Raw genomic sequence first — 18903 nt, 5'->3', positions numbered from 1 at the left:
GTGCAGAGAAACCAAAATCGGGACCAATGGATAAACCTCCAGATGGCCCTGCGCCTGGAAACCAGGCTGGGCCGCGGGCGGCTCTATTGGCTCTGAGCTCTATCCTCGCCCTCTCAAGTTCCCGCCTGTAACACAGGAGCTGGCCAATCGCATTCCACACTCACTTGCTCCTGCTTTGGGTTAGGCTCTGCTAGCGGGAGGTGCCGGTGGTGGGAGGAAAGAGCAGACACTCTCCCTCGCCCCGTGAGGTTTCGGGGTACAGGCCGAGTGGGCACTCCCGAGTTCCCGTGCAGCGCAGAGCAGCGAGGGTGGGCTCGGGGTACCAGCGCTTTCCTGAGCACGGGCTTTGTCCCTTCTGCTCTCCTAACCTTACTACGGCCAATCCCTGCCAGCAACCCCCCTGCAGTGGTTTCTGCTTTGCTGAGCGAACACTGACTGGGATGTCATAGCTCACCCTGGCAGGCAGCAAGTGATGGCCAACGCAGTTGGGTGCCTGCCACACGCATGGGAGACCTGGGCTGAGCTCCTGGCTCCTGGCTTTGGCTTGGCCGGGTTCCCTATTTGCTGGCATTTGCGGAGTGAACCAACGGATGGTAGATCTATGTTTCAGATTATTTTTTTAAAAAACCACAAAACTCAACCGTTAACTGCTCACAATTAACAGTAAATTGTAACATTCTCCAACTTCATGATGGAAAGGTGCTGGGCGTTGCCTAAAATCTCCGTTACTATATGGCGCCTGGTGGATGCTCGAGGGGCGTGTCTGCGGCTGCTGCAGTTAAGCTAGGTAAGATCAGACCACCGGCAGGGGCAGGTCCGCTTTAGTTCTGGACACATGGACAGTGCGTGATCCCTATACTTTACTTAAGGTGCCTCTGTGTGTGCGTGGTCCACCCGTGCCTGTGTGACCTTTTCTCTGACTGGCTCCCCTACTGCACATGTCCTTCATAAGCTTTATAAGCCTGTACGCTTCCTCAATAAAGCGGTTCCTGCTTCGACAGAACTCACAGGCGCTTGTGGTGTGTTCATCACCCGTCGACTTTACCCTTCCCGTCTGCCTTGTTGGGGAGTGTCTGTACTGGCTCCTGCTGGTCAGGGGCCAGCCTCGGACTTGAGACTCCAACAGAAAGGAAGTTCCTGTAGCATTGCATAAATACCACGTGGTGCTGAGAGCAGCTTCCCACCTGGCATTTGAGTGTCACCTGTGTGTACCGCAGGGACGCACTGGTGGCAAAAAAGTATCAGTCAAAAACATAAAACCAACACAAACTAGAGGACTAATTCTGCCAATCACAGATAGGTAAGCGCCATTCCAGTATCTACATGAGTGCGATGTCATACCAGCACAGGTGCTGTCATGCCAGCACAGGTGATGTCATGCCAGCACGGGTATGCCACACCAGCACGGGTGTGACATCACATCAGCACAGGTATGTCACGCCAGCACGGGTGCAACATCATACCAGCACAGGTGTGACATGCCAGTATGTGTGATGTCACAGCAGCACGGGTATGCCACACCAGCACGAGTGTGACATCATACCAGCACAGGTGTGATGTCACGCCAGCACAGGTGTGTCATGCCAGCATGTGTGACGTCACCAGTATGAGTGTCATGCCAGCACAGGTGATACCATGCCAGCATGAGTATGTCACACCAGCATAGGTGTGAAGTCACGCCAGCACAGGTGATGTCACACCAGCATGGGTATGCCACACCTGCACGGGTGCGACATCACACTAAAGGAAGAGGCTTTTCCAAAAGGCTAGAAGTGATTACAGTGAGACCTGGTGCCTCCCTCCAGTCTGACTGACACGGCATCTTCATCAGCCAGCCCCACACACTCCCCATTTTTGCCACACCAGACCCCATTTCTCCAGAAACCTCCCATGCTCTCAGCTGCGCAGAAGGGCAAGGTTTCTTTGTTCGCCTGATTCACTGGGGGCAAATCTCACCCCTCGGTCCCTTTGTTGAAATGATGGCTGCCTGTACACAGTGCGGAATTGGAGAGTTTAAATTATAGAAAACACTATAATCGCCACGCTGGAAACAGTAACTTGGCTTTAATTTTTTTCATTACAGAATTATTTTTATTATCTCTCTGCAAAGAAGCTGTAAGCTTAAAAAACACCCATAAAAACACTGGAAAAGCACTTTAAAATCATGGATTGATAGGATTCAACTTCTGTGGTTTACAAATAAGAAAATGCTGAATGCTGGAAGTCAGGACTTCTGAGTGATTTTGATAGAAGTTACTAGAAGGAACCAGAACACCAACGTTCAGCTCCGTCTGAGGGGCGCAGGCTTGCGGGCTGGGAAGGCTGGGCTTTCCCACACAGCTGATTCAGGCACTTCTCGGGTTTGCGCTTACGTTCTCAGCAACAGTATAAACACACACGGGGTGAAAAACGCACGGCACAGGAACTAGCCAGGATCCTCTCCTGCCCCGTGTGCAGCTGACGTCTTCAGGAGCTGAATTGGTTGGATGCGCAGGTCCCAAGCTGAAGGCCCTGGAATCTCTGCCAACACGATGTCCAGGCGCCGGGAGCCGTGCCGATGCCTCCCGTGGTGCCCACTACACAGCCAGCCAGGCCGCCCTCTCCTGAAAAGAACTGACCCCAGCCGGACCCCCGCTCCGCGACAGCACGCCCAGGCGGCCCTCCGGGATGCCCGGGTCTACGCGTGGCACCGAAGCAGTCCCAGCCATCATCCCTGACACGTGTGAATCTCTTTTCCTAACAAGGCATTTTCAGAAGCAAAAAAATCTCTCTTCATCAAAACGAAGCCACAGGTCCTTGTGAAACGGAGAGGCTTAGCGCTGCTACAGATGTGGCCACTGGCTCGTCGCGTGGTAGCAAAGTATCTTTCATCAACACTGCACGGGAAGGCGTGACCCACACACCCCCAGGCAGTCTCGCTAGCACCAGGGACGCTGAGATGACAAGGGGCTGGGCGCAGGAAGGCAGCTCCTCCGAAGACAGCACTCCCCGGCGCTGAGAGCAGGGTGCTGCGCCCGGGCGCAGGAAGGCTGGTGGAGACTCCGGCCCGGCGCTCAGCCGAGCCCCTCTTGGATGCCTCGGATCCTCCTGGCCAGCTGCACATCCTTTGGGAAAAGGGTAACCCGGCCGGCGTGCAAGGAGAGGAGATAGGCGTCCTCAAAGAGGTGAACCAGGAACGCTTCTGCCGCCTGGGGGCAGGAGGGGGCAGAGGTGACATGGCAGACATGGGACACGGCTGCTTTTCCTTGGGGACCCACTGACCTCCGTCTCCAGCGCCAGAAGCACGTTAGGGAGGATGGTGCAGGAGACTGGACTCAGCCTGGGAATTCTGCAGCCCCCACTGCTGGGGGGGCCCGGCTGCCCTGCTCGGGATCCCGGCCAGCTGCGGCCTGCGAGTCTGCGGCCAGGTGCCAGGATCCAGGATGCCAGTCCCTCCCCCAACCCTGGCCCTCCCCCAGCTGCACCCAGGCCTCCTCTTACCTCCTGGAGGGCCAACAGGGCCTGGGCTTGCCAGTTGAAGTCCACACCCCGAGTGAATCTGGTGCTGATTTCTCTCGCCTGTGAAGGAGTGAGGATGGGGGAGTAGACAGTGACAGACGAGACTCCTGGAAAGCTGGGCTCTCTCCAAGAGTCTCCAGGGAATCCATTGTTCCTTCCTGGCCCTCAACCTCAGGATGTGCCTGGGGCAGAGCAGGGCTGCCTCTGGGGCACAGGAGTTGGCCCCAGGGCAGCATCCCCCAGGGCAGCAAAAGGGACCAAAGCACAACGGCTGGGTGACGGCGCTCCCGTTTTCCATCCTCAAAGACAGTTTCAGAAGCTAAGACCCGAGGTTCCCAACACAAAGAAGCGAGAACTGTTCGAGGAGATGGAAACGCTCATCACGCTGATTCCACCCTAACACACAGGCATGGACCCAAGCTCTCACAACGCCCGTAAACACAACTGTTACGTGAGTTAAGAAGAAAACAAAGAATAAAAGACACAGCTTCAAAGGTGTGGGGGGAGTTGTGGAGAAGCGAAGGTGGTGTGGGTCAAGATCAAGGGCCCCAGCAGGGTAGAGAAGGTGAGACAGTGGGGGCCCGCCGCCGGGCTGGGGCGCCCTGGAGCTCACCACGCGGGCGAACGGGAGCTTCCTGAGCAGCAGGTCCGTGCTCTTCTGCAGCTTCCGCATCTCCTTCAGCCACGCGTGCCGCCGCCGACTGTGCTGCGAGGACGCGCCTGCAAAGGCGTGCGCGGGGTCAGCAGGGGAAAGCAGGGTGGGGGGAGCACACACAGAGCCTTGAGAAGGTGGGGGAGGGGAGGCCACCAGAGGGGCTTGAGCCAGGCAGCTGGCAGTGGCCATCTGTCACCGGGTGGGGTCAGGAACAGGGAGGACGCATAGGCTGGAGGCAGCTGCTGACCCCACCTCGTCTCCACTGCCCACCAGCACCCTTCACACACAGGCACGGCGTCACACAAGGTGAAAAGGGACACGACGAAAGGTCACCACACGATCTGAGAAAGGACACCACGAGCGGAAGGCACCCAACTCAACAGAAAAACCACTGCGGAGCAGTCTGAGTTAGCAGAGAAAGGAGAGCCCTTAAATATAGGCGATGACCTCAGAGGGGTGAGAGACAGGAAATCCGTGATGCGAACAAGTGAGAAGCGACCAAAGAGCTCGCGGGGAAGAGCCAGGATTAGAAATGCTGTCAACTGTGTTTGGCAGAGCACTGCCACACCACAGTGCCTGGGTTCAAGTCCCAGCTCTGCACCTGAGCCTGGCACCCTGGAAGGCAGTGGGTGATGGCTCAAGGGGTTGGGTCCCTGCCACCCATGAGGGAGGCCTGGATGAAGCTTCCTGCTCCTGGCTTCGACCTGGCCCAGCCCCTGCCCTTGCAGGTCTTTGGGGAGTGAACCAGTGGATGACAGCTCTGTCTTTCAAATGAATTTCACAAATTAGAACATGCAGCAGCTGGGTCTTGAAACGCCAACATAAGGAGTTGGGATTTAATCCTAAAGTGACAGGAAGCCAGGGAAAGTGTTCAGCAAGAGAGAGGAAAAGCTGATCTACTTCCGGGTTAAAGATCCTCTCGGGGCTGGTGCTGCGGTGCAGTAGGTTAATCCTCTGCCTGCAGTGCCAGCATCCCCTATGGGTGCCGGTTCCAGTACCAGCTGCTCCTCTTCCAATCCAGCTCTCTGCTGTGGCCTGGGAAAGCAGCAGAAGATGGCCCAAGTCCTTGGGCCCCTGCACTCGTGTGGGAGACCTGGAAGCAGCTCCTGGCTCCTGGCTTCGGATCGGCGCAGCTCCGGCCATTGCAGCCATTTGGGCAGTGAACCAGTGGAAGGAAGACCTTTCTCTCTGTCTTTCCCTCTCTCTGTCTGTAGCTCTACCTCTCAAATAAATAAATAAAATCTTAAAAAATAATAAGACCCTCTGGGCGCCGTGTGCGGAGAGCTGCAGAGGGGTGGATGGAGCAGAAGTGGTCAGCAGGCTCCCACATGGTGGCTGCCGGCTTGCCCTGGGCTGCTGGGGGCGGAGATGGAGACAAGTGGAGTGATGACAGATGCAGTGCGCAGGTAGAACTACTTGAACTTGCCTTTGGATTGGATATGGGGGTGACAGAAAAGAATGTCTCCCTGGCTTCTGGCTTGAACCCTGGGTGGGTGGCAGTGCCATTTACCAAAACGGGGGAACTGGACAAGGGGCTGCAGGCGTCGGGTCTGGGATGTGCGTGACTTGCCCAAGGGCACTCAGGTAGGAAGGCAGCTGCTGCACGTGGGTGCGGGAGAAGTCTGACAGCAGCCACAGGCGCCCGGGGAGGGGGCACAAAGGGAAGGCAGCCCCGCCGGCCATGGTCAAGGAGCCGCAGAGGGCGGCACCAGCGTGGAGGACGCTGGGAACTGCCAGAGCGCACGCAGGGCCGGCCGGGCAGCCAGGAGCGGGGTGTCGCAGGGCTCTGAGGGGCAGGGTGAGGAAGGCACGGAGGCGTGGATTAGACCTGGCAGCGTCAGTGCAGCTGGGGACAGCAACCAGAGGGGAGTCAGAGCGGAATGGGGGCAAAGGTGGCTGGGAGACGGGGAACAGACAGAGTGGTTGGACACTTAACAAGCCTCTCTACAAGGGCAGCCGTTACAGGAAGTGGAGGGATCCCGGAGCCAGGAAGACCGGAAATGTGGCGTCAGGGAAACACCTGCTCTTCAAGGTTCACTTATCTGCAAGGCAGCAACAGGAAGTGGGAGGCAGACTCCCTCTGCCCTTTAACTTTCTTTGCTAGTTCATTCCCCAAATGCCCATAGCAGCCTAGGGCTGGGCCAGACCAAAGCCAGCAGCCTGGAGCTCCATCCAGGTCTCCCTCATGGAGGGCAGGGACCAAGTCCTCGTGCCGTCACCGGCTGCCTCCCAAGGTGCCCGTTAGCAGGAAGCTGGAATCAGAAGCAGAGCTGAGACTCAAACCCCGGGCCCCAGGCACTCTGATACGGAATGCAAGCTCCATCTCTAACCACCACGCTAAATGCCCGCCCCCTGCCCTTTTCCTTAAGGTTGCAAACACTAGAGCAGATCCGCAAAGCCAATGTGAGTCTGGGTTTAATTTTAAGTGCAGGAGATGACAATAGAAAGACCCTCTGTAGGTGCATATGGATGGGAGCTGTGACTTTTTAAATATATATATACAAAGATTTTATTAATTTGAGAGCCAGAGTTACAAACAGAGAGAGCAAGAGACAGAGAAAGGTCTTCCAGCAGCTGGTTCACTCCCCAAATGGCTGCAATGGCCAGAGCAGGGCCAATCCAAAGCCAGGAACCAGGAACTTCTGGGTCTCCCACACAAGTGCAGGGGCCCAAGCACTTGGGCCATCCTCTATGCTTTCCCAGGCCACAGCAGAGAGCTTGGTCGGAAGAGGAGCAACCGGGACCTGAACTGACGGCCATAAGGGATGCCAGCACTGCAGGCAGAGGCTTAGCCTACTATACCAAAGCACGGGCCCCAGGTGTGGCTTTTGACGGAAAGCCGGACACCCCAGCAAGGCCACTGTCAGCTAACAGTGGAGGGGGGGTGCTGCAGGAAGCTGGAGAGGAAGAAACGGAACCGACAATGCGGAGAACGAAAAAGAAGGTTATCGGACTAGGGCAGTGTCAGTTGGGTGCCCACTTGAGATAAAATTTTTCATTTAACCAGGAGTAGAAGAGGCATTTTTTACATTGGACAGCAAAAACAAACATTACACCTGATATTCCCAAGCATCCCCTCAGGGCGCTGTTCCAGCCCTGGCAGCTCCACTTCCGATCTAGCTCCCTGCTAAAGTTCCTGGAAGGCAGATGATGATGGCCCACGAGGACAACCCGGACGGAGTTCCAGGCCGGTTCAACCTGGCCCAGCCCTGTCTGTTGCAGCCACTTGGGGAGTGAACCAGTGAGTGGAATCAATATACCTCTTTCTCTGCTTCTCCTCCTGTCACTCTGCCTTGCAAATAGATACAATCTTAAATAAATAAATACAATTCCCAACAAGACAAAAACGGGCAAAACCCTTGCTCTTACAGTTAGTCTCGGGGCCTCGCTAATACCATACACTAAGCAACAAAAGGTGAGAATTTGAAAAAGGCAGACACGGACTTCACCATGTGCGGGACACAGTAGTCTACCTAAGGTTCCGACTGCGGGACTATTAGGATTTAGGAGCGCTCAGGACTAAGCACTCCGGCCTCAGGGAAGAAGAATGTCCCACTCTCACAGCACCGGGTCCTAAAAAGCAGTAACCTCTGCACACGTGTCCCACCCTGCTCCTGGCTATGCAGCAAGTTGGAGGAGAGGGAAAGCTGCTGTCGCCAGCACGTGTAGGACAGACCCAGCACGTGTAGGACAGACCCCGCACGTGTAGGACAGACCCCAGCACGCGTAGGACAGACCCAGCACGCGTAAGACAGACCCAGCACGCGTAAGACAGACCCCAGCACGCGTAGGACAGTCCCAGCACGCGTAGGACAGTCCCAGCACGAGTAGGACAGACCCCAGCACGCGTAGGACAGACCCCAGCACGCGTAGGACAGACCCCAGCACGCGTAGGGCAGACCCAGCACGCGTAGGACAGACCCAGCACGCGTAAGACAGACCCCAGCACGCGTAGGACAGACCCCAGCACGTGTAGGACAGACCCCAGCACGCGTAGGACAGACCCCAGCACGAGTAGGACAGACCCAGCACGCGTAGGGCAGACCCAGCACGCGTAGGACAGACCCCAGCACGCGTAGGACAGACCCAGCACGCGTAGGGCAGACCCAGCACGCGTAGGACAGACCCCAGCACGCGTAGGACAGACCCCAGCACGTGTAGGACAGACCCCAGCACGCGTAGGACAGACCCCAGCACGCGTAGGACAGTCCCAGCACGGATAGGGCAGACCCAGCACGCGTAGGACAGACCCCAGCACGAGTAGGACAGACCCCAGCACGTGTAGGACAGACCCAGCACGTGTAGGACAGACCCCAGCACGAGTAGGACAGACCCCGCACGTGTAGGACAGACCCCAGCACGCGTAGGACAGACCCGCGCCACGGCCCGCTGCCGGGTCCCGAACCCCCCACCGCGCCCCAGCGCACACTCCAGGAACTGGGGGTCACGCCGTCCGGACGGGGTCGGGGCCGGCGCGCCGAGGGCCTCAGCTCAAGGCCTGACGCAGCCTCGCTTCAAGGGGACAAACTCGGGTCCCGAGCGCGCGCGCGTGGCCGTGCCCAGGGCACCCGGCCCGTCTGCGCCTGCGCCCCGAGCCGCAGAGGCGGCCCTCGCCCCCTCCGGCCCAGGCGTGGACGGCACCCCCGCCGCCTCCCCCAGGGCAGGGCGCGGCCGGTTACCTAGGGAGACGCCCCGCCGGCGGGGGCTGCGAGTCGGGCTCGGGCTGCGCCTCCTCGGGACCTCCGGCTTGCGGCTCCGGCGGCGCGGGCCCATGGCGGGCCGCCTCCGGCCCCGAGGCTTCGGCTCGGACCTCCCGGCCCCGGGGGGAAGGCTGGCGCCCGCGGGGAACCGGGAAACCGCCCGAGCCGCCCGTGAGGCTCTCTGGAGTCGGCGCTCCGGCGTAGGCTCCGGCGTAGGCTGCGGCACCTCCGGTTCAAATCGCCCGCTCCGCCCACTCCTTCGCCGGCGTTTTTTAAAACCCCAATCCAGCGACTCCCAGTGGCTGACTCTGGAACGTCCGGGTAGAACGACCGCGGGAAGGACCAATGAGAACACGAGCTGAGACACGGAGAGCGGCGCTGATAGGTAGAGAGCGGGGAAACATGACGGATTGACGACAGAATCCACCAATGGGAGCTTGGGAAAGTAAAGGGAGGCGGGGTTTCTCCTGGTCTTGCTTGGTGGTGGGGGTGCCTGCCCTTGAGGGATGGGTTCGAGGGCTCTTTGGTCTGAAAAGGAGGCCGTGGACGGTGCGTTTGTAGAGTCTGCCCCTCCAGGTTTCGCCCAGGCTTTTCTCAGCCCTAAGAGGGCTTTAAAGATGAGCCAGCAGACCCGCAGCGAACGTGACAGCCTCCTGTGGCGCCTGTGTCCCTCCCTGGGGCCAGGGCTTCGAGGCCGGCGCCGCCGCGTGTCCGTGGCAGAGGGTGAGGGTCGTGGGGGCGGCCAGGCCCGGCCAGGCAGGCGTCGGCGCCAGTCTAGGACCTCGGCGACGGATTCACCCCAAGGGAAGCGATCTCTCCCTGTCTGTGGCGAACAACACGGATTCCGGTCGTGTCTCCGTGCTCAGGAGAGGGAATTTTAATTTCCTCATTTTGCTGTCTTGGATTTTTCTCAAATGTGCTACAGTGAACATGCACTGTAATCAGGAAAATTGCTGGTTATAAAATCAGTGGTTTCATGGAACCTTGGGCGTTGCTGATGGGGCCATACAAAAGCGTAGGCAGCTGCTGTGCAAAGTAGAGTGGTGGTTCCTGAAAACAAGGAAACAGTTTCCCCGTGAGCCAGCAGCCCCGCAGCCCCGCTTCTGGTTGTACATCCAAAAGGAATGAGAGCGGGAGCTTGGACAGGGGTTTGCACACCCAAGCGTTGTGCACAGTAGCTAAAAGGTCAAAGCGTAGCATGTACAATGAAATGCTCAGCCCGACAAAGGAAGGAAATTCTGACCCGTGCAGAAGCTTGGATGAACCGGGGCCTGCACCTTGGCACAGAGGGTAAGCCGCCAGGCCCTGCCTGCCAGGATGGGCGTGCCATATAGACGTGCCGGACTGAGTCCCAGCTGCTCCACGTCCAGTCCAGCTCCCTGCTGATGCGCCTGAGAAGGTAGCAGAGGAAGGCCCAAGTGCCCGAGCCCTTGCCATGCACGCGGGAGACCAGGATGGATGACAGCACACCTGGCACAGCAGGCCGGGGCCCCGGATCCCAGCAAGGAGAGAGAAGCCCGGCTTAGTCTGCTGTAGGGACTCAGTCCCACCTGCCCCTCTGCCTGGGGCCAGGCCCGCTAACCTGAACTTTTGCTTGACCAGCTGCCGGTCATCATCTACCCTTTTTCTTCTTGTTCTGTCTTTTGTGATTGGAGTAAAACCAAAACTCCAGCCCCTGCATTTAAAAGGACGAATAGCGTAAGCTCATTGAAAGGACAATCTATGAAAATCTGCAATCAGATCCATTTAAAACACGTTTAGCATCTGTTATGAGCAATGCATAGGGGTGCGAGGTGCTAAGGATCATGGGTACTCGGGACATGGTTCCTGTCCCCAGCGGTTTGTACACCGGGGAAGCAAGGCACACATGTGCAAGTCCCACGCCCGGCAGCCTCTGCCAAGTGTGGACACAGTTCCAGGCACTCCTCCAACTACTTCACGTAGTCACTCGCCTGAGCCTCTCAACAACCCTCAGGTAGGATTTTGTATTTTATTTATTTTCATTTGAGTTGAAAGTCAGAGAGAGAAGGCTAGGGATAGAGACTTTCCATCTGTAGGTTTATTTCCCAAATGCCCACAACAGCTGGGGCTGGGCCCAGGCCAAAGCTGGGAGCCAGGAACTCAACCGAGGCCTCCCACACGGGTAACAGGAACTGAGCCACTTGGCACCATCTCCTGCTGCCTCCCGGGGTCGGCTTGAGTAGGGAGCTGGGGTCAGGAACGGTGGCAGGCGTGGAACCCAGGCCCTCTGTTATGGGACGTGATGTCCCAACAGGCCCCTGACCCACTAAGCCAATCCTGTGTCCTGGTAAGACTTTTTAATGCCAGTGTCGCAAACAAAGAAACCAAGGCCTTGAGGGGGCCACACAGGGAGCAAAGAATCAGAGCTGAGTCAGGATTTGAACCCAGGTACCTGGTGCTATCGTCTACTCTCAGTCCCCACACTGTGTAGACTCTCATGGTATTGTTCCATTAATAATCTTTCCTGGGGTTGGGGGAATGATTTTAAAACCCTAGGTAATCAAAGGTTTGGGAGGTGGGGGTTTTGTTTAGCATATGAGGGAGGGTGCCCGTGTTGCACATCACAGTAGCCGGGTTCGTCTCCCACTGTACCTCCCGATTGCTCCCGGCCAGATCAGACCTGGGAGGCTCAAGTAACTGGATTCTTGTCACTCACACAGGAGACCTACGTTGCGTTTCGGGCTCCCGACTTGGCCCGCAGCCTAATCCTGGCCCTTGTGGGCATTTGGAGAATAAACCAGCAGATGGCAGCTCTTTCTGTGCGTGTCCGTTGCTCTCTCTTTGCCTCTCAAATGCACAAATTAAAAAAGAGAGAAAGGGTGTGTTGGTGGCACACAGGGAAAGTGCACCAAGGGGAAGGGAGGGCCATGGCGTTGGAGCCTGTGCCCAGCTCCTTGCGGTTCTCAGGGAAACAAAAGGCAAGCACGGAGCCTCTTGCTGAGCCCGAGCTGCCCGATGAACTCTCTTCTGGCTTCCAGGAAGTCCCCGAGGGAGTCAGATCTCAGGAGCCACCGGAGCGCAGGCACGTAGAACGTGGGAGACGGAGTGCAGGCACTTAGAACGTGGGAGACAGGTGCAGCCCCAGGTACCTACGGGGAACAAGAGGACAGGAATCCACCGGATGGGCATATTCTGGTTTCTTAGGTCATCAGCTCTGTCTTATTACAAAGTATTAAAAAACTATGTGCTTGGGCCAGCGCTGTGACGTAGTGGGTACAGTTGCCACCTTCACTGCCACCGTCCCATGTGGATGCTGGTTCGAGACCCAGTTGCCCCACTTCTGATCCAGCTCCCTGCTAACGCACCTGGGAAAACAGTGGAAGAAGGCCCAAGTGCTTGGGTCCCTGCACCCACATGGGAGACCCGGAAGAAGCTCCTGGCTCCTGGCTTCAGCCTGGCCTAGCCTTGGCTGTTGCGGCCATTTGGGGAGTGAACCAGTGGATAGAAAATCTCTCTCTCTATCTCTTTGTAACTCTGACTTTCACATAAATAAATCTTTAAAAAAAAAAGTAATAAAAAAAAAACTGTGCTTACAGAATGAAATACAAATAAATATGTTCTAAGGCACATGTCAAACTCATGTTCACATTTATTTATTTGAGAGGAAGAGAGAGAGGGAGACAGAAAGAGATCTCTTATCTACTGGTTCACTCCCCAAATGCCTGCAATGGCTGGGCCAGGCCAAAACCGGAAGCCTGGAACCCCATCCAGGTCTCCCACTTGGGTGGCAGAGACCCAACTGCTTGAGCCATCACCCACTGCTCAGTCGGGAGCGGAGATGGGCATTGAATCCAAGCGCCCTGCTGGGGGATAGGGCGTCTTAACTGGGGTCCTGACCACCGTGTCCACGCCTGCCCTGCCATCAGCCGAGCTCCTGCGTGGCCACCTCTGGGGCGCGGGCTGCTGCGGGGCCACAGCGTGGGAAGCTCGGCCCCGGCTCCGGACTCCTGCTTCACATCCACATCGTGGAAGACGAGGGGTGGGGCCTGGCTGGGGCCGGCACAGCTTTCTCTCGGGCAGGACCCGTGGCTGTCGGTCTTGAGCTGCTCATTTTGGCTGCTCAGCTCCCTCCAAGAGCGCTTTTGGGGGACAGTCCCTAGCATGTGTAGAGGGGACCAGCTGTGGAAGAGCCTCGTCTCTGGGTGATGAGGAGAAGCCCCAGAACCACGGGTCAGCACCCACAGGCCACCAACATCAAGGATGGGTCAGAAACAGGCCCAGCTCCCCGCTGCTCCCCACCACCCCGGGCGACGTGAGGTGGGTGCCTCGTGCCCGCCTTCCTGGGGTTCCTGCCGGCCATGTGCCGAGCAGCACCATCCAGGGAGGGAGAAGCAAGAGCAGGGCCCCCAGGAGCTCAGTCTGGCAGGAGCGACAGATCTCACCGGAAGCATGATTTCCCGTAGGGCCCCTGAAATGCGGGTCCCCCAAACTTCCCTGGTGGTGGCAGTGATCCGGGGCATTGGTTAGACACCCGTGTCTCTAGGGAATCAGTTGAAGAGGCGTGGAGTGAGGCCCGGGAATCGGCATTTTGGCAAGCACCAGTGGTGTCACGGGTCGCGGGAGGCGGGAAGCAAGGCTGTCACCCGGTGGTGGTTTTCACTTGGGTCCTCAGAAATCCCTGGCTCCCATCACTACCCTCCCCATCCACTTCTCCACCCAGAAACTCCCCCAGTGGAGGTCTTCTTTCTCAGGAAAATACAATGCTTTTAAAACCCAACAGTTATTCAGTTTATTATGGATCACTTTATACTCATTCATTCTATTCAAAAGTGTTGAGTTGCCTTCAGGCAAGGTGGGGAGATCCAGAGAAGTAAAATCCAGCCTCTGCTCTTCAGAGTTTTTTTGGTCTAGTGTTCAGATCGTTATCTTAGTAAAGGATGCATTTTTTTTTTTTTTTAAGAGAGAGAGAAAGGTCTTCTTTCCGTTGGTTCATTCCCCAAATGGCCGCAACGGCCAGAGCTGCACCAATCCGAAGCCAGGAGCCAGGTGCCTCTTCCCGGTCTCACATGTGGGTACAGGGACCCAAGCACTTGGGCCATCTTCCACTGCTTTCCCAGGTCACAGCAGAGAGCTGGATTGGAAGAGGAGCAGCCGGGACTAGAACTGGCGCCCATATGGGATGCTGGTGCCGCAGGTGGAGGATTAACCAAGTGAGCCACGGCACCGGCCCCGGATGCATTCTTTTTTTTTTTTTTTTGACAGGCAGAGTGGACAGTGAGAGAGAGAGAGACAGAGAGAAAGGTTTTCCTTTGCCGTTGGTTCACCCTCCAATGGCTGACGCAGCCGGCGCACCACGCTGATCCGATGGCAGGAGCCAGGTGCTTCTCCTGGTCTCCCATGGGGTGCCGGGCCCAAGGACTTGGGCCATCCTCCACTGCACTCCCTGGCCATAGCAGAGAGCTGGCCTGGAAGAGGGGCAACCGGGATAGAATCCGGCGCCCCAACCGGGACTAGAACCCGGTGTGCCGGCGCCGCAGGCGGAGGATTAGCCTAGTGAGCTGCAGAGCCGGCCCCAGATGCATTCTTGAACATAAGTAGGCTAAGTGTAGGGTTAACTGCCCCTTGGGATGCCTGGGACAGAGTCCTGCCTCCACTTCCAGTTTAGCTTCAAGCTCATGTGCACCCTGTGACGCAGCAGGAAATGGGTCAACAACTTAGGTCCCTTTCACCAACACAGGAAACCCGGATGGAGTTCCTGGCTTCGCGCTCCTGGCTTTGGATTGGCCAAGTGCAGATTGTCGTAAAAATAAATAAGAGTTGGGGCCGGCGCTGTGGTGTAACAGGTTAAAGCCTGCAGTGCTGGCATCCCATATGGGCACCAGTTTGAGTCCCGGCTGCTCCACTTCTAATCCAGTTCTCTGCTATGGCCTGGGAAAGCAGTGGAAGATGGCCCAAGTCCTTGGGTCCCTGCACCTTCGTGGGAGACCTGGAAGAGGCTCTGGGCTCCTGGCTTCAGATCAGCTCAGCTCTAGCCGTTGCAGCCATTCTGGGAGTGAACCAGCGGATGGAAGACGTCTCTCTCTCCCTCTGTCTTTCTGTAATTCTGCCTTTCAAATAAAATCTTAAAAAAAAAAAAAAAAAAAAGGAGCTGGCGCTGTGGTGCAGCGGGTTAAAGCCCTGGCCTGAAGTGCCGGCATCTCATATGGGCTCCAGTTCTAGTCCCAGCTGCTCCACTTCTGACCCAGCTCTCTGCTATGGCCTGGGAAAGCAGTAGAAGATGGCCCAAGTGCTTGGGCCCCTGCACCCACGTGGGAGACCCGGAAGAAGCTCCTGGCTCCTGGCTTCAGATTGGCTCAGCTCCAATCATTGCAGCCAACTGGAGAGTGAACCATTGAATAGAAGACTTCTCTCTCTCTGACTCTCCTTCTCTCTCTGTGTAACTCTGACTTTCAGATAAATAAATATTTAAAAAAAAAAGTTCATGGTACAAAACTCTAAAAAATACAAATGTACTGAAGTCGAATGACAGACTTACAGATGGGTTTCATTTCTAGTTGCTAAAAGATATCAAGCTTCTAATTATCTCTTCTCTCTTATTTTTGTTTAATTAATTTTCATTTCATTTGAAAGGCAGAGAGAGAGAAAGAGATCCTCCCTCCACAAGCCCCATTGCCCAAATGCCCGTAGTAGCCACGGCTGAGCCTGGCCAAAGCGCCTGGGCATCGGCAGGCAGCGGCATCGGAAGTGCAGAGCAGCCAGGACTCAAGCCAGACAGTCCGTGTGGGTGCTGCGTCCCGGGCTCCCGGGCGGCTTCCCAGCTGCCGCAGCCAGCGCCTGCCCCGCCTCTCGTCTTTTGGGCAGCTTGTGAGGACCCAGTTCCCGTGTGCCGTTCGTGCTCTTCCGTGTCTTCCCTTCCCCCGTAGCTGAGCACACAGGGGCTGGCCTCTGCATCCCCACTGAAGCTCAAGGTTTCCTGGCTTTTACCAGGACTGGTTGTGGTTTTCAGTCGGTTGTGTGGTTAAGGAGGCCAGCGTTTATCGCCAATAACAGCACCTTCAGATTTCCAGCTTCTACGCCTTTATATTAAAAAAAATAATAATAAAGCAAAACCAAGCTCGTTGAAGTCTTCAGGTAATGCAGAAGTTAGAGGTTTGGGTCCGTGGAAACCCACAGGTGACCGTGGACTTATTGATGGTCAGCTAAGGTCAGAGAGCCACGCCTCAGCAAACACAGGCTGACCGGGTGCCAGTGGGAGGTGAGTGCGCGTGAGTAATTTGGGATAAATCCTGCAGGACCAGGAATGACACAGATGCCCGCGGACAGCCACAGGGTGCTGTGTTGCAGTCACACGCCAGCTGCCACTGCACACCCTTTGGGAAGTGGATGTTCGGCCTGTATCTCATGTCAGGGTGCCTGGCTTCCTGCTATTGGAGGAAGCCCTGGGGGGCAGTGGTGATGGTCCAACCAGTTGGGTGCCTGCCACCCATGAGGGAGACCTGGATTGGGTTCCCCAGGTGCTGCGGGCATCTGAGGAATGAACCAGTGGATGGGCACTGTCTTTCTCTGTCACTCTGTGTACATGTGTGTATTTCTGTCTTTCAGATAACCTAATGATAATTCCTCTGGGTTCTGCTTTTGGGCTCACTACTAGTGCAAATTCTCACTTGCCCCTAGCAGTCTCTGTGTCCCAGCTGCCCTCACCATGAACTCAGTGTCCCCAGACAGACCCCAGTGCTGCGAACATCCTGTGTGGGACTGAGCTCAGAGCCAGCGCCTGGAGGATGTTACCTTGGATGGTTTCTGGCGTGAGAGCAGCCAAGTGATCTTTTGTCCTTAATCTTCTATTTTTCTGAATGAATTTCCCATTATTAAACAGTTTCTTTACTCTAGAATTGTCACGTGAGTATAGCCCTTTCTATGTTCTGACCACATGGAGTTAATGAATTAAGGAAATGAATAAAAAAAGACATAGAAAAAGACTCAGTCCCAGGTTCCTCCGGCTGCTGCTGGGATCTGGGGCAGGTGTGAGGGCCAGCGAGTGGCTGATGAGGGCTGGGGGCAAGACGCTCCTAGTGGTTTAGTGAAGGAGCTCCCCAGCCCAGTGGTGGCACCCCAGTGTCAGCACCCAGCTGTGCCGGGCAGCCCCTGTCCTCCCAGGGAGGCTGCCGGGAACATTCAAGAGCTACATTCATTTATTTGAAAGACAGAGTGGAGAGAGAGAGAGAGAGAGAGAGAGAGAGAGAGAGATCTTCCATCCAATGGTTCACTCCCCAAATGGCTGCAACAGCCAGGGCTGGGCCAGGCTGAACCAGGAGTCTGGAACTCCATCTGGGTCTCCTGCATGGGTGGCGGAGGCCCAAGTACTTGGGCCATTATCCGCTGTTTTCCCAGGCTCCTTAGCTGGGAACTGGACTGGAAGCAGAGCAGCTGGGACTTGATGCTCCAATGTGGGGCGGCGGTGTCAGTGTCGCAAACAACAGCTTAGCTGGAGGTGGCACAACACCAGCGGCAAGCATAGGTCACTTCTAAAGCAGATGAACATTTAGACAGGCCCCAACCACTCTGGAAGAGGGGAGAGAGGTCTCCTGCCCCCACCCCCAACATCCAATCTGTGACCTAGGTCTTTTGAGGACAGAAATGCTTTGTCACTGGCCAGCAAGGAGCAGAGGGACATGATTCAGATGAGATCGGGTGCGTTCAGGGTGGTATGGCCGTAGACTAGGGTGGGGGGGACGTGATTCAAATCCGCCTCTTGGATCCATCGGGGTCTGGGGAGTTTGATGAAGCTTGGGTACAAGGGAGCCATATGTGGAGACACTGGTAAAGTGAGTTCTGATTGGATGGGCCGGGAATCTGGCCAGCAGCACATAAGATGGGAGAGCTCTTCCAAGAAAGCAGGAATGCTGTTGATTTCTTCTGAGAGGATTCATCCTGAGAGGAGGAGCATGGTGGGGGCAAGAGGTGTGGAGTCACCACACAGACCCCGGGAGTCGGGTGAAAGCAGGCTGAGGCGAACAGCCCACAGACTTGTTTATTTCAGTTGGTACAGCTGCTTATATAGCCAAGGCAACCAATCCGGTCAAGGAGCGGTTTATGCCCTAGCCAATCACAGCCTGTTGCCAGGCAGTTTCCAAAGCCATCCAATCACAGCCTGTTGCCGTCAGGCTCTGTTGCCAGGAAGTTTCTGAAACCATCCAATCACAGCCTGTTATCAGTCAGGCTCTATTGCCATGTGTTTTCTGAAGCTATCCAATCACGGCCTGTTGCCAGGCAGTTTCTGATGTCAGTGGCCATCTTGGCTTGACCTTTTCACCTCAGTGGCCATCTTGGCATGACCTTTTCACCTCCTCATGCCACCACATAAGAGTTGATCCATTGTTAAAGTTAAAAGATGGGGGACTTCCAAGAAAGGACTGGGGATATAGAACAAACGGGCTTTGAGCTTGGAGCGTCGGGAAACCCAGTAACGGGGCAGTCTGATGTGACAGCCAGCAGCACAGCCAGCATCACCTGGAGCACCAGCGGGAGGCTGGCCTGGGGCAGGCGAGTTGTGTTTCTGGAGAGGCCTGGGCCAGTCCTTGCATCTGCTCAGGACGGGGAGGGGGCATCCTGCCAGGTGTCGTCCCTCTGAACTCCAGGCAGTGACTGATTTGCATGGAGTGAACTCAGCCGCCCTGGTCTCATTCCCTCTGGGTCAGACACGAGCTTCAACCATGCTCCCCAGGAACTCTTGCTGGCCAGCTGTGGGTCGACAGCTGGACAGCAGATGGACCACAGATCCTTGGGCCCTCTGTGTAGGTGTCTGGCCAGCTCCATTCTGCATACAGTGAGGCCATCATCTGGGAACAAGCCTTGTGAAGCCACCAATTCAAGACAGATCTGCAACTCTGGGTTGGCAGAGGGAACTTTGTCCCACTGTCAGGCGGCCACGGAGTTCAGTCTAGCTCAGGTCTTTACTGGACTGGGGGTCAGCACCCCAGGATAAGCTCCTGAATCTCAATTTCTGTGACCCCTGGTATTTAGCTTATAGATAAAAGCAAACTAATGCTGTGCTGACGACTCTGGGATGCCTTTGTGATGTCCCTGGTG

The 18903-nt window shown here is 56.3% G+C and overlaps 1 protein-coding gene across 2 annotated transcripts; it reads right to left on the bottom strand.

Moving 5' to 3' along the window:
- Positions 1–2048: 2048 nt before the first annotated feature.
- On the bottom strand, positions 2049–9071 carry CENPA (centromere protein A). Of its 2 annotated transcripts, XM_062210162.1 has the most exons (4): positions 8833–9063; positions 4112–4218; positions 3481–3558; positions 2049–3188 (listed from the first exon to the last, which is right to left on the bottom strand). In XM_062210162.1, exons 1-4 carry the CDS (start codon positions 8924–8926, stop codon positions 3054–3056), a joined length of 414 nt encoding a protein of 137 aa, XP_062066146.1. In that variant the 5' UTR covers positions 8927–9063; the 3' UTR covers positions 2049–3053. The 2 variants fall into 2 exon arrangements, 1 of the variants encoding a protein (XP_062066146.1); XR_009867850.1 differs by having other exon boundaries at positions 3167–3188; positions 3481–4218; positions 8833–9071.
- Positions 9072–18903: the final 9832 nt, after the last annotated feature.

The sequence above is a fragment of the Lepus europaeus genome, chromosome 13 (assembly GCF_033115175.1).
Source record: "Lepus europaeus isolate LE1 chromosome 13, mLepTim1.pri, whole genome shotgun sequence".
Taxonomy (NCBI): domain Eukaryota; kingdom Metazoa; phylum Chordata; class Mammalia; order Lagomorpha; family Leporidae; genus Lepus; species Lepus europaeus.
The sequence above is the reverse complement of the archived record's forward strand: the minus strand, read 5'-3'. Positions and strand labels throughout refer to the sequence as shown.

Excerpts from the sequence above, each read along its gene's own strand:
- CENPA (XM_062210162.1), bottom strand. The coding sequence starts at position 8,926 with ATGGGCCCGCGCCGCCGGAGCCGCAAGCCGGAGGTCCCGAGGAGGCGC. Across the intron at positions 4,219-8,832 it reads CCGGCGGGGCGTCTCCCTAG|GCGCGTCCTCGCAGCACAGT; the intron begins GTAACCGGCCGC and ends ACGCCTTTGCAG. Across the intron at positions 3,189-3,480 it reads CCCTGTTGGCCCTCCAGGAG|GCGGCAGAAGCGTTCCTGGT; the intron begins GTAAGAGGAGGC and ends TCCTGCCCCCAG.